Genomic DNA, 14688 nt, shown 5'->3' with positions numbered 1-14688 from the left:
GATGTCAGGATGGGCTGGGACAGCAGGAGGTGTTGGGACAGGAGATAAAGAGCAGGATGGAGCCCAGCACCCACGGGTGCCAGCTCTGCTGCCTCCTGCCCAGGGCCAGGGAATGCCCTGGAGGAGCCCAGCAGCTCCAGCCTTCCCCAAAATCCCATCCACGGACCGTGCCAGGGTGTGGAATGGGCACAGGAGAGCAGAAGGCAGAGACTCGCCAGCATCAGCGCCTTTACTTCCCAGCCCAGAGCACAGTAAGCACAAAGTTAATCTCTGGATTTAACAACTTGTTTGCTAAGAAAAGAAATAAAATTAAGGAAAGGTGTTTAGTTATTAAGGAGAACTGGCCAGTGTCTTTCAGGAAAGTAGTGTTTCTGGTTGGGAGTAGCAACAATATTGGGTGAAACTTATCTGGTTGGGATTTAAAAAACCAGTGCTAGCGTACCTCTGTTTTGTGTSCCATTTTCCTTCCACTGTGAAGGTCTCCAGCACAGGCAGGGAGGCTCACTTGGGCTCAYGCATCTCTGTAATTCCTGTTAGTTATGCCTGTCTGTTATTCCCTGCTTGTCCTCAGCTTTTGTGACAGTTGTGTGCTGCAGGGRCGTGTGGTTTACACCACAAGGGGAGGGGTGTTTGCTTGCTGTGTGTGGAGTTGGATATTTTTTATTATTATACTTGTTTATACACAGTTGTCTGCCCCTGGAAAAGGAAAAGAGAGGCAATAGTAGCTTTTGGCTTAGGTTGTGTCCTTGACAAGACCTTGCTGTGTCTGTGCTAAGTAAGCAAGCTGGGTGCAGAGGATTTGAACTGTGACAGTGCAGTTGAGGTCCCCACGGGGACACTGTCCCTCATCCTGCCAYGTGGGCAGTAAAAGCCAGCGAGCCACCGTTGCTACATTTAACACTTGTACATTTTTATTTAGTTAAATCAGCCATTGTACACATTGCAGCTATGTATTGTTAGTGTTGTATCTTTTAAATTTTTAACTAATACATGCCCTCATAGATATATTCAATTAGTGTTATCACCATGGGAACAAGATGCTGATTCATCAACTTAAAATTCACTTCTTCTCACAGTATTCAAGTTCTCTGATAACACAGCAAAAAATCAAAATAAGAGGTGAATAACCATTATGCTGTTACACAGAACATCATCTGCACCGCAAATAACACAACAGAAATGCACTTCTTGAGAGCCCCATCCTTGAAGACCCTCCTGTGCTGTCTCAGACAGTCAGGAAGCCACGATTTGCTGTGAGATGTTTTGTCACGGGTCTCATTCGGTTTGGCTGCCAAAACACTTTTTTTCTTTTAGTTTCCTTTCTTGCCTGCCCAAAAAGTGTCAGCACGGCACCTCAGGTGGTTCTGCCCACAGGAAGCCAGAATTCCAGAGGTGATTCCATGCTTTTGGCATCGTTACCTTAATGAGGAAGTGCCCTTGTTCTGAGCACTGAGTGAGTCGTTAAAAAAAAGCCAAAGAACCCTATAATTGTAGAAGGCCAGATAAGCTTGGACAAAGGATTGCTCCTAAAGGAGAGGGTCAATTTTATTCTGGTGTTGAGTCTACTATTAAAAAAATGAAGTAGCTGTTTAAAAACATTAAGTTGGTGTGTTCGTGTGTATGYGTGTCATGCTAAAACCCTACAGAGCTCCCTCCATTAAATATTAAGGTATAGAACACCCAAAGCATCAAATCCCTACGTTCCCCTTTCGGAAAATAAAAGTGCAGACATGCCATCGTGGTTTTCAGAGGGTCRGTTTAGAAATATATATATATTATATATAGTTACATAACAAAATATGAACAGAAACCGGCTGCCAAGGATTGTGAGCACTTGTTCTTTAAAAAACACTTGATCAGAAGATAAAAACTGCTCGCTCAGTGCTAAGAGGGCCAAGAAGCTGACATGGTTCTAGGAGGGTTTGCTTTTGACCTTCAAATGCCGCATGCGTGTATCGGCTAATAGGCAATCTCGATAAAACACGGTGAATTAATTATTCTCCTTGTATAGTGGGTAAGTCTTTGTCCCATAGTTATCTACAGTGCAGTGGCCAACAGGAAGCACCCCCAGTCGGTCATTGAGGTTGGCTAAGCGGTGATGGAAACGGGAAACTACTGGAGTAACAATTGTTTAATACACCCTGCCACAGGTCCCGAGCTATAGGCTTTAATGCCATATGCAACCGTGCCGTAGATAGAGCTGCTTAGCAAGTTGGGTACCTAGTGGGGTTATTTTTCTTTCCTTTTGTTTTGGAAATGATTCAGTGGCTGTCTGAAGGTGTCTGCACTATTCATGGCCACAGTCAGCTGTGATTCACATGAACAGCTGCCTTTGCCTAGACCAGATCTAYAAACAGTCTCAGTACTCAGTCACTCTGCTGTGCTTCCTCCCGGGTCAGTCAGCATTTGCAGTCTGGGCGGTGCCGTTCCGTGATCCGTCGCCGTTCCGCAGGGCCACTACACCTCGTAACCCACGATACCGATGGGCAGTGAGTGTTCTGCTGTCTCGTGAGTTCAAATCCTCTGCTATTTACAGTTTACACGTGAACTCCATTTCATGGTGCACGTACACAGTCAGTGGAAGAGGCCTGTAGATGAAGTCTGCTTGGCAAGGGCCATGTCAGGAAGCGAGCGCCAGAGCGAAGGGGACAAGTGGCAACGCTGACAGGGCGCCAGCSTGGCGGATAAATCATCCTGCCTGAAGGATGCTATCTTTGGTCACAAATTATCTTACAGGGTAAAAAATAATAACATCACAAAATGAAATTTGGGATGGGGGAGAAATGAATTCACTGTGGCTGCACGGGTAGAAGCGGCAGTGAGTGGCAGCGGTGATGAGTCTGCTACCCAGGGATGGTGACGGCTGCGTACAGGAGGGGTTGCAYGGTGGCTGCTTCTCACTTGGCCTCCTGTGTCCAGTCATCTTGGCAGAAGTGCCTAAGGAGCTGCTGCAGGTCCTGTTGGAGGTCATCCCTGGGGAGCKCTTCTGGGGTGCCTTCCAGCTCTTCTAGGTGAACATGTTTTCCATAGCGGTCCTTCATCACGGTCCTCTTCTTTGTGCTGGCTTTACTTAGTATTGTCCTGGAACCAAAAAAAGGAGAGACTTGAGTTAGAAAGGTGAATGTGGTTCTSACACAATTTTGGTTTTCAGGCTTTTGCATGGCAGAGTTAGACATGCTGAAGAGAAGGTAGGGCAATGTGTAAATATGATGCAATAATGGCCATCCATCCTCCATTCACCCATGCATTCTCCATTCATCCATCCACCCATTCTGCATCCATCCATGTATTCTCCATCCAGTTAGAATTATGTTCATTTGCTAAACTAACAAACCTGTATTCACTCCATGCAGAGGTTGGCATTTTTCCATATCTGCCCGTGAGAGCCTCCAATAAAGAGCAGCCTTGCTATTACTTGCTATACTCATATTGTCTCCAAAGTGTGTTTTTTATTTCTAGGTGCTTCAGGGCATCACTACAGCCAAGTTAGAAGTTGTTTTAGTACCACTGCAACTACAGCTTTGTATTCACTGCAGGCACTCACAGCAATCCACTYGTATGAGTGTGTTAATTCTTTTGAAGTCACACTTCACCAATTTGCCAAGCCAAACCTTTTAATTACTGATCCATCTTCTCTCTTGATTTCTTTCTCTACTAAAGCAGGCACTTGGACTGTCATGTGGTCACCTGCGTAGCTCAAAGCCTCATGAAAACATAAACTTCAAATTACAACACACCCAAAACACCCAGAGCTCTTCCTACCTTAGTCCTTCCTAATCACACAATCCAAAGCTGAACAAATGCTGAACAGGCACCTAAAAGAAGCAACTGCATCCCTTAAAACATCCCTCYCTCCTGTTTCTCATATGGGATGGTCTAATTTCAGAAATAGTTGTATCGAAGCATGTYTCAAACTCTTAACAAGTTTCTTAGCTAATTCTGCRATGTTGGCTTTCCCTAAACATYCTTTATATATGAATCCTTTTGTAASGTGYCTGAGTATAAYAAGAGAGTTATACACATCTTCAGACTCAGCAGYTGAGYGTGSTGTGYCACCACAAAACCTTTCAGGAGAACAGAATTTGTCCYTGGGWTTCTCTCAACACTAGCTGTAATGCTTACATATAAAGGTTATTTTTACCTCTTCGAAGTCCTCTTTGGCTGACGGAAGATCAGAAGCCAGGCTGGCATCCCCCAGGTGTTTCTCTGTCCTCTCTCCGTGCACTACAGTGGTTTTTATGACTTTGCTGACTTTCCGGCCCTCCACTGGTTCGGACTGGAATTTGGAGGCACTAGACAGAACGGCAGGTTCAGACAGGCTCACCTGCAAGGTTAGAAAACACAAATAAGCTGGAGATTAATTCCACATTTTGTGATGTGCACTGGCAGAATAACTTCCGTGTCTATGGGCTCCATATGGTGAAGTGTAGCTCTCATAGGGTCAACTTACCAAAAAAAGAAACCTTTACTCATMAGGAATTAATTTTGATGAGTAATTCCAGCAAGAAAAGTATCAGTGATGTTTTTCACASTTCTAATAACTGCTTGTTACATCTTGCTTCTGGCCCAGGACTGCTGAAAGCATATCCTATTCCCAGCTTGTGGCCCTTTGTCACAACTTAGTTATGCTAATCCAAATGTCCATACAGCCACACAGTGAAATACAGCAGGAAGGCACTTACCTTTTCAGGGCATTTTTATTTTTAATTATATGGCTCTAAAATAGTTTTTGTCAAAGTCTAGGTGTTTGCAGCCTGTTCAAAGCACAAACAAACCACTAAGGTAAACGTATTTTAACTGTGGGGCTCTAGGACTGAGTGGTAGAATGAGCACTCTAAAATGCAGTGCCTAAGAGCCCGGTTGGGGTACTGCTGATCTGTGCTGTGGCAGGGAAAGCACACCCTACCTCTGAGTGCTCACTGCCACTCTTCAGCACAACCCTCTTCACCACTTTGGAATAAGCATCTCCCTCCTSCACCGTGACGGGGGCTTGCGGTGTTCCCTGCATTACTACTTCCTCTTTTTCCGTGCCATCTGCAGCAACGTATCGCCGGATGATCTTGCGAGTCACCTGAAGGAATGGAGTTCAGTCCCCACAGAATTAGCAGTAAATACTCCTCCTTGTTCTTTATCTATTATTATATACTCAAAGGCCATTTCTTCCTACATGAAAGAAGATGGTTCAATGTTTTATTCCTCARTGCCTACTGAAGAGACACATTTGGTGCTTAAGCACTCGAGGCACTGGCAGGCCAAAGCAATAGGAGAATTACAGGGTTCAGGATGTGAAATCCTTCAGGAGGGTGGTTGTACATTTTTTTGTGGATGACCCAAGGCTTTGCATGGCACGGTTCAAGGCACAGACCTATCTGTAAGAGGTCATGCTTGCTCCCGTGCGACAAGGCCAAGGAATATTTGGCTGGCCTGATTTAGTCTAAAAGGAACTCAAACAGGTTCCAGAGACATCCTATCCAGCTGGAGGGGTGTGATGCTGCCCCTGCAGACAGAAGATGAAGTTTGTCACCAGCCTAGCTCAGCTAAGTCCTAGACCAAATCACTGAGCACCGGGTTGTCAAATAAAGAAAGGAGCAGCGAAGTTGCTCTTTCACTTCCATGTTGTGCGGAATTTGCTTTTCTAAGCAGGATTRGGTTTTGAAGATCTAGAGTCTGGGTTTGTCTGACTCTTACAGACCCAGCCTTCCATTACTTTCATCAAGACAAGCAAACAGACAAGATTGCAGTGGAGTGGGCTTTTTAGTGGGGCTTTTTAAAAAGAAATACAAGACTTTCTTCTAAAAAACATGGATCTATGCAGAACTTTCATTGGTTTTAAATTAAAGTTAATAAAATATGTCCTGTTAGGTTATACACAGCAACACAGAATGATTCTGACAGTCTAAACAATTCTTCACACTTTAGTATCTCTCATGAGCAGAAATTTTCATTCCTTCCACTCTCTACTCTTCAAATCACGCCCCTTCAGAGCAGAATGTCTGCCATTTCTGTGGATGACTTTTCCTTCCTTTTACAGGAGAGGAAGAAGGTAGCAAGGGGCAGAACTGAACAATACCTTCTTTACCACTGTGTGGCCATGTTCATCTGTGTACTGCTCTTCTGTGACTGTTTCTGCTGGCATTTCAGGCATACTATCAGCCTGTATGACAAAGAATAAAGTTGGGTGAAGTGAGGCCTTCACGTGGGTCTCAAAATAAGCAGTTTTAAAATCAGTTAATTGGTTACAGAATGGGAAAAAAAATCAGCGATGTTAGSAAAAAACCTGTTCTGGAAATAAATCCTTAAAAAGGCATGCAAAGAAAAGTTATGCTACAGCACACAGGCAAAGATGTTAGTTGACCTTGTGGTATACAGGGCTGASAAGCCTTCATCCTCCTGCTATGGAGGTGTCTGGTGAAATTTGAGTTTGGTTAGCAGCGTTACTGTAATCCTAAAGTATTGGAATATTATCCAATGGAGATGCATTATTTGACAGCATCCCAGCTCGAGGTGCAACACCAGCTCAGGGCCTAAGGCAGCAAGGCTCGTGCAGTCGTTCACCACTCGGTACCTGAATGATCACCCGGCGCCGAACRACCCTGGTGGTGACCATCTCGTCCTCATCCGAGGTGAGCTCCAGCCCACCTAATTCCTCTGCTAATTCCTAGGGAAGCATGGAAGTAGGGCTTTCTATGTGGTACTAGCAGTACCTACAGCTTCTACTCACACCAGCTCTGCAAGTCCTACATTTTGCATCCACTTTCTGTGTTAATTRCATAGAAAAATATGTGAAAGTCTTTTAATCCTCCACAGGGGAAAGTACAGAGCGCAGTGAACAGATGGCAGGACTGAGTGTTTTTAACTAGAGGTTTTAACKAGTGCAGGAGTAGCCTCAGCACTAGAAAGATCAGTAAAAATTATAACAACTAGTGAAGTTATCTCGCCTGCACAGGGAAGAATTAARCATTCAGACATGTCAGAGGGCAAAGAGAGGCTGAAAAGAATGAGCTAGGAAACAGCAATAGTATAAAAACATAAAGGGGAAAATAAATAAGGGAAGTGGGTTTCTTTTTGATGGTACCAGTTGTTGTTTCAACAAGAAAAGAACTGAAGGAAAATAGTAGCACATTACTCCAAGAGCAGCCTTTCCTCCAGCGGCCCTTGTACTGAGCCCTGCTGCAGATACTCTTTCAATCATTTGACATACTTCCAATTCCACTTTTTCCTGAGACCCCAGAGGAAGAGCTCAGAAACCYTTCATTCTAGGAGTGATACCTTTGGCCACATAGTGGCAAAGACAGTAGGGCTTATTTCTAATCAATGTGAAGCTGAATCAATTTCTGTTACAGATGAACTGCACCATCTCTACTCTAACCTGATTTACAAAACTARGTTCCTGCCCAAGGAGGTCTTCATTTTTCTTCCACATAGAACAGACAGAGCAAGCTCTTTATTCTTAAACCTYTATCTGCTAAGACATTTTAATTCACCACTAAAAGCCATATGGTTCCTTTCTTTCCTCGTTGCTCGATGTCTTCTGCACGGTGAACACTGCAACAAAATCCCTTTGTCCCACAGAGCCCAAGACCTGCCTCATACAGTTTTTAATGTTCTCCTCCCTCTTCTGTCTCCATCTCTCTTTATTGCCCACATGCTACATAAACACCATTCTTCCAGTACATCCTTAGTAGCCTGCAATGCACAGCACCTGCCTCTGTTCCATCTCACCGAATTTACAGCTCTTTCATGCCATTTCTCATGCTGCTCTGGACTAGGTTTGCCTTTGTGTTATTATTTTGTCTGCATTACACTWGTTTCAGCTTTCACTTGTACACTGTAGGTTGTTTCTGCTGTTACTGACTGGTGCAGATGTAGCTGCCACACGCCAAAGTACAAAGRAGAGTAGAGCAGAACCAGAACTGCAGTTTAGACTTTGGCATCCTGGGTTTGCTTCAACTTTGAAAACCTCAACAGAAAAGCCTTTACCTGACCCTTCTACTCACAGAGGGAAGGAGAAAAAACTCGGTGCCAGGTGCAAATGAATTACAAATATTCTCATCTTAAGGAATAAGCAAGACATAAAACTTGGGTTTTTGTGTCAATTACTTTGAGGCAAAGTTRTCATTTACCTTTTCTAAAGATTGCTCTTCGTAGCCCCTTCCAGACTTCTCTGTCTGCTCCTCAGTTGACTCCTCTATGACGAGACTAGATCTCCTTGGAGAGAGGTGTTCCTGGTGGAGCTGGGGGTCCTCGGGCTCCTGGATGATGGGGGAGTCCCCTCTTGGTGCAGAGGATGGAGGCTGAGGGGGCACTTTCTGTGTCTCTCCCTTTGCCGTGGCTGAGTGCGCAGATTTTCCGCTCGCTGCTTTTCCAGCTACCACGGACGTTCCTGCAGTCGTGGCACTGTGAATTACAGTCCAAGGAAGTTACACCATGCAGCACTTCCCAATTCTCATAAATGGAACATTATGGAATGCACTGACTTAATAGTGTTATGTTGTCTGTTGTCTGGGAAAGTCTAGAAATAACTGATACTCCTTGACAGTAAGTAGTCTGCCTGGGAATYCCACTCCTCTTCCCAAGCAAATCTCCAAATGCATATCCAATCCTTGCCTGCAATTCTGCCAAACTTGGTGTTTGGAAAGTATTTCAGAGAACTTTGTTGTCACTTGTGCCCTCACATCTCCACATACTACCATTCATTTTTTTTGGGGAAGAGGCTGGATCATTATAGATGGATGTGGGACAGCTACAACACTAACCACAAGCTGTACAGATGCAAAGTGGAGAAATGAACTTTCATGTAGAATTCTGGAGCTTTAAAAAACAGAAATTTAGCAGAGGTCCAGGTTTTGTTTGTAATGTTATTTTCATGGTTAAACMTCGCTATGATTAACCTGTGCCCCAAGTAACTTAAACCTATTATTACATGTATTACTGTGTAATACATGGATAAAGGAAACACATCTAATTCAAGCATATGTCCATTTAATATTGTTGTATAATTCCTCTTAGAGCACGTTCATTACAAGCTATTTAAATCTAGCCCARTTTTCCACCTAGCTCAAAATAGACCTGCAGTGGAGGGATACTCTCCTGCTGTCACAGCTTTCGTGTAGTGTTGGMTATATTGTCTTCAAGAGTATTCTCTATTGTTCAAAGGCATTCACTTCCTGATATAAATCATTAGGAAGCTTTGGTAGTTTTGCCTAACGCTGCAACAGGAGCTTTCTTAGATGGTATTTTCTGTCTACCACATTCTCTCCCTGTGTTTCCTGACCAAAAGAATCCCCCAAAGCACATTTGCTGCACTCAGCTGCCCTTTGACTGCTAGCAGCCACATCTCTACATTAAAGTTAATCACCTCCAGGAAAATCACTTGTTTGGATAGGGATTCTTGATATTTTGCTGCCTTATTAATACCTGACTCTACCCTGCAGAGAGGTCTCAGCATGGGCACATAATCARGGAGACTGTGGAGAAATAAATATGATCTATTTCAAATTCCTTTTCAAAGTACACTAACCCCACTGACAGCTCCATATCAGAATTCAAATTTTTGCTGCAGAGGTCTTTTAAATGTGCTCATTTATTGTGTGTTATTCGTRTAAGTACTTGTGTCTTCTCTCTGTAAAAACCAGTTCCTTTGGCCATCTGAAATTCACTTTCAAAATCTCAGTTCTTAATAAGCAGCTATGAGTTTTGTAAGTAATGATTACACTGAAAAAGTTTTGCYTCCATTGAAAAGCCATCCTGAAGTTGAAGAAAGGGTCCTTTAGGATTAGTTTCATTGAGATGTCATCACTTATCATCCAAAACATGAAAAATATCCAACCCCATTCCTCTATTAACTCTCTTTTCTTCCATGCRTGGAAGAAAAAGAAWAATGTGTTGCTTTGTGTTCACAGTGACAAACTGACTTTCTCGCCTAAGCCTTAAAGCTTCTTTCACATGGTTACAAAGTGAAAACCACAATTGGAGAAAAATTCTAGTGTGTTCTTCAGTTTCAAAGAAAACTGTAATATTCCCTTATTACACAGAGAAAAGAGAATCGGTTCCCTATGGTTTCATCCTGGTCTTTCAACACTTACAAATATTCCTGTTGTGAAGCAGATGGTTTCCCTGGCACATCTTGGGGTTTCCCTGAGAATTCAGCTTCTACTTGTTCCTTGTGTGCTTGCCTCAGAAGCTCAGCCATGGACACTTCTCCCTCGCTCCTGGGAGTACTGTCCTGGAACGGGGAATAACTGACAGACACGTCTTCCTCGGAGACCAGAGGRGGGTGCTCGGTTTGCTCGCTGTCCTTAGATACTCTCTGGGATTCTTGCTTGTGTCTCGAGCTGTACACTTCTTCTTGCAGTGCAGAAAAYCCTTGCAAAAACAGAGAGATGAGAAATATCATTGCAAGTCTTAGCAGAATGCAGAAAGTGCTTCCCTGTGCTCCRTGTGCGTTTAAAATTCCTGGGCGCAAAATGTTCCCTGAAATTCTTGAACACTTTGCCTTGCTGACTAGCCAAAGGAATGCCAGATTGCCACTATTACAGCCAGATTTGGACAGTAACAGGCAAAATAACATTTAGCCAKAAATTTACCTCAAGTAATTATTTTTGAAACCCTCAAAGTATGAATGAAAACTCACAACAGGCCTTTTTCAAACACATTAGTATAGATTCTAGTGACTTGTCCCCYCCATATCCATTATGTAGCTAGGTAAAACTAACTGTACAAAATAGACAAAATTCATATAAGATTAGGTGTAAGAAGTAGCTCATTCATATGCCATATTTACTGGAAACCTAGTGAACTCTGAAAAATAACTTGGGGGAAACAGAGAGAACAGAGCTGGACAGAGAGAACTACTAGGCTATGATATGAGAATGCTAATTATAGTGAACAGCCCTCTATTCCTACATTCTCTTCAAGATGCAACATTTGCAGTTGTCTAATATACTTCAAATATTGAGTTAGGCACACAAAAACAAAATTCCGTTTTACAGAAGTGATATGACAAATAATTTGGAGGGATTTCTTCAGTTTACAACCACCACCTCTAATCTACTTTCAAACTTAAGAAATGCAATAGTATCGTATTACAGAATTACAAAATCCTGGATACTCATATCCAAAAGGGGTTTTTTGCTACCTGTATAAGAAAAAACAAAAAAACAAAAAAACAAAAAAACCAGGACAAATGTTTCTGGCAACGTTATTTGCTTTTAAAGAATCAGCTAAAGCACAGAGCTTCTACCTGGTGAAACGTTACCCATGTGATGCCATGCTTGCATTCATCCATATTGCCTGTGCTTTCCAAAAAGAATTCCAGTGCTCATGAGAGATAACAGATGGGCCTGGTCCAACACTTCAGAGCAGGAGGGTGCCCTGGGCAGTTTGGATCAGGTGCCACTCACCTTCACTATGGTCCAGTGCTATGGACTGCTCCGTGTCCGTGTAGGTGCGGTTGCCGTGGCCCTGCGTGGAGTCGATGCCGCTGGTCTCCATCAGGTGAACGATATCCATCCGGTTGATTTTTGTGAGACACTGGGTCAGATTTGTATCTRTGGCATTGCAATGACACCGTGCAGATGAGTGAAGAATCACACACACTCTTTCCCTTCTCTTCTCTAACCAATAAGAAGCAGCGCTATCTAAAATCTAAAAAGAACCAACTGGCTGCCTATAAAAATTAGCACTCTGATTTTTCTCCTTTAAATAAATTTGTTGAGTTGCTCTGTTTTACAGACAAGACTAGAAATAGCAATGAGTATAATCCATGCTCATCCTTTCTGTAGCCTCAATTTTCCTCCAATTTTCTTTGTGATTACAACACAYACTGTCACCTCAACTAGCACCTCAACACAATAACTGGAGACAAACCTGTGGCGTGTTTCCCATCCCTTTCAAGCCAGTATTTGAGGAGTGCATGGCTCTGGTCYTGAAGGGAATTGGGATTTTCAATTCGGATCTGGTGAATTTGCTCCTCTGTGAAGTCCAGTTCTCTTGCTAGCTCTGAAAAAGAAATCCATCTCTGTAAAGAGGTCTATTACTACTCSCCTGGTCTAATTCCATTCTAAGAAAAATAAATGTCTATGAATTACAGTTTAACCCCAAAACCTGAGAAAACCCATGAAACTAAGAATAAGTGATGTCCTTCTGTTGTAGCACAGGCTCAGACTGCAGTCCAGACAATAGAGATGACTTTATAGTCTGGAACATTTTTCTTGTATCCAGAACCAGGGGCAGCTTTCTGCTATCACCAAACTAAGATGCAATTGTTGAACCAGGTTCATCAAACAAGCTCAAGCCACAGAGAATATGTGAGATTCCTACTGTTATCCTGCTTCTTTCATAAAGGAGGATTCAGRTTCTATTCCCCTGCCATTATGCGTGGACTTGATTTTGGAGGRTGTCATGTTTTAATGAGAAAGAGGGAGCCCTAACCCCAAATAACCTTATTTTTAGGCTGGCTTGCAAACCTGGCACTGTAAACTTCAACAAATWGAGAGTAACTACATATGAGACTAAAATCCTACATAGTCCAATGGGTTTGCAACAAAACCAACCACTATCTCACCCACTAAATTAACACTTGGCAAAGTAATCTTTACTGTGAGCAATCTTTACCACAACAAAAGACAGGAATATTTATGCAGGTCTATTACCCTGCCCTCCTTAAAATTCTGAAAAACATTAATTTGATGAGAATCAATTTGTTCTAGTTTTGTTTTCACGACTGTCTATTCATTTGTATTAAATTTTCAGCATATTCTTAATCTATTACTTTGCACAGTCAAAGTCCTACTGATTTCAAGATAATCCATGTTGGGATGAGTGATACATGCTCCMATGATTGAAGCAGAGGACAGGAAAGGAAAATGTAACCTAAGAACAGTAAAGAGCACGATCTTCTTTGCTGAGGACTTAATGTTTTTCCTGGCATGCAGTTCTTCTTTAACTCCTGGAGCCTGGCTTATTTTCAGGAGTGTGATACTGTTCTAGCAAGATACATAAAAAACTGCAGACCTGACACGATTGTGTGCAGCACTTTTTGTGACAGACTGTGCAGTTTGACACAGCATCAAGATTCCTGCATAGCCCTTTCTCTTTGTAAGAGTCCTTAAGCTGACTGTCAGTGACATTTGCACCTCATTCCATGTTACTTTGTTGTCTCTGCTACCATTTCCCTGCCCTAGGGTCTATGAAATCCACAATATTTAAGTGATTGTTTAAAATAGGTTCCTTGTTATCTCATTTAGGAATCTTAGTAGCCCAAAGACAATAAGCCTCTGAAATATTTTTATAAAGCAGCTTTAGATAATCAGAAAACCATCCCAAATAAACACGAAAGGAGTGTGGATCTTTCCCCTCCTTTCTCTCTAGAGCAGACCACKTGCGTTTTACCTGTCCAGCTGAATCCAAGATGATCTGCGATGTGGGCCAGTCTTTCTTCTGTCCTTTCCTGATCATCCTGTTGATCTAAAGGTCAAAGAGAGCTACAAGTTGCCTTTTGCAATTTTAAAGCCATTTCCATAGGAGAGATAGCCCAAGAAGGGAAAGCCCTGGATTTTCCTGTGTCTAAATGTGGACAGGCTGCGTAACTCAAGTGAGGCCTGTAAATCCTTAGGTTAAAAAATGTAACCAAACTAGTGGTTTTTCAAAAAGCTATGTAGTTTTTCCATCTGAAAATCAGGCTTCCATGTGAAAATGTAATCTAGGACTGAAGCACCTACTTCTATTGTCTATTTTGGCCAAGCCTTTTTCTCTAGAAGTTCATTCTAACATTCAGTTGAAGACTTTGACTACGTCAAGAGCYATAGTTTTCCATGCCTCCTTAGTAAATGCCAGGGTAGAAGAATTCATCAGGGACAGGGGCTCCTGATCATGTTCTTTCTGTCATAGGGCAAGTTTTGTTGGAACAGTCCATAGAGAACTTCAGATAATGGTCTGTGTCTGAAATACTGTTAATTTGGGTGTCCTTGACCTTTTGGATGGGGAGTGATACAAAATACTTACAAYGAAGGCAAGGAAAAATCAGATGGTCATTCATCAGTCCTCATTCATTTCACTAATGGTGGGACTGACTGCTCCTCCCATCCCCAGAGCTAATTTGAGGATGGCAGAATTTGAGTTTTGATTTTCCCTGAATGCACACGTGGATTGAGACACCTCCAAATCAGGAAATTGCTTAGGATCTCTGACATGCACGTGCCATTTCAGCTCCTGATTTCCACAAGGGATACTCAGTACTAGCACACAAGTATGCGAGAGGAAAACTGAGCACCAGAAAACTTGTATTAAAGTTACTGGTAATTCAGAGTTTTCTTCAGACACAGACTGTCAAAAAAAAAAGGAACACAAAAAGCTTCATTCTTTAAAACTCCTGCAGATCTCTCTGTGTAACAACTCAAAAGTCTATAAATTTGCCTGCCTCACTTGCAATCAATGCCCAAACCTTTTATTATTAGTAGAAGTTAATAGTTAGTAATAGGGCAAGGGAAAGGCAAAAGCTGAAACGTGCATGACCTAAGCAATCAATTTAATGATATAACAACACATATTTTCAGAAGTGTGTTTGCTTATTAACGTAACACTTCCCATAAGCATTTATGGTTTGCAATCTTGAGATTGTTTCACAGACAAGAACACAGACACAAAACAAAAATAACCAAACACGGCTCACAAGGGAAAAAAAAGCAC

General features: G+C 42.4%; 1 protein-coding gene across 1 annotated transcript in view; it reads right to left on the bottom strand.

The window, feature by feature from the left end:
- Positions 1-893: 893 nt before the first annotated feature.
- The window catches only part of ANK2 (ankyrin 2), a 175550-nt gene continuing 161755 nt past the window's right edge, over positions 894-14688 (bottom strand). The window contains exons 39-49 of the mRNA XM_057382272.1: positions 13393-13467; positions 11869-12000; positions 11403-11549; positions 10086-10365; positions 8124-8397; positions 6566-6658; positions 6071-6154; positions 4907-5071; positions 4142-4324; positions 3612-3703; positions 894-3081 (exon numbers count right to left, since the gene is read on the bottom strand). Of these exons, the coding sequence (XP_057238255.1) occupies positions 2898-3081; positions 3612-3703; positions 4142-4324; positions 4907-5071; positions 6071-6154; positions 6566-6658; positions 8124-8397; positions 10086-10365; positions 11403-11549; positions 11869-12000; positions 13393-13467 (1709 nt within the window). The 3' untranslated portion in view covers positions 894-2897. The remainder of the gene's footprint in view (positions 3082-3611; positions 3704-4141; positions 4325-4906; positions 5072-6070; positions 6155-6565; positions 6659-8123; positions 8398-10085; positions 10366-11402; positions 11550-11868; positions 12001-13392; positions 13468-14688) is intronic.

The sequence above is a fragment of the Malurus melanocephalus genome, unplaced genomic scaffold (genome assembly GCF_030028575.1).
Source record: "Malurus melanocephalus ecotype Western Australia unplaced genomic scaffold, MMel_1.1 scaffold_561, whole genome shotgun sequence".
NCBI classification, from domain to species: domain Eukaryota; kingdom Metazoa; phylum Chordata; class Aves; order Passeriformes; family Maluridae; genus Malurus; species Malurus melanocephalus.
Note: the sequence above shows the minus strand (reverse complement) of the source record. Positions and strands in the feature narration are given on the sequence as shown.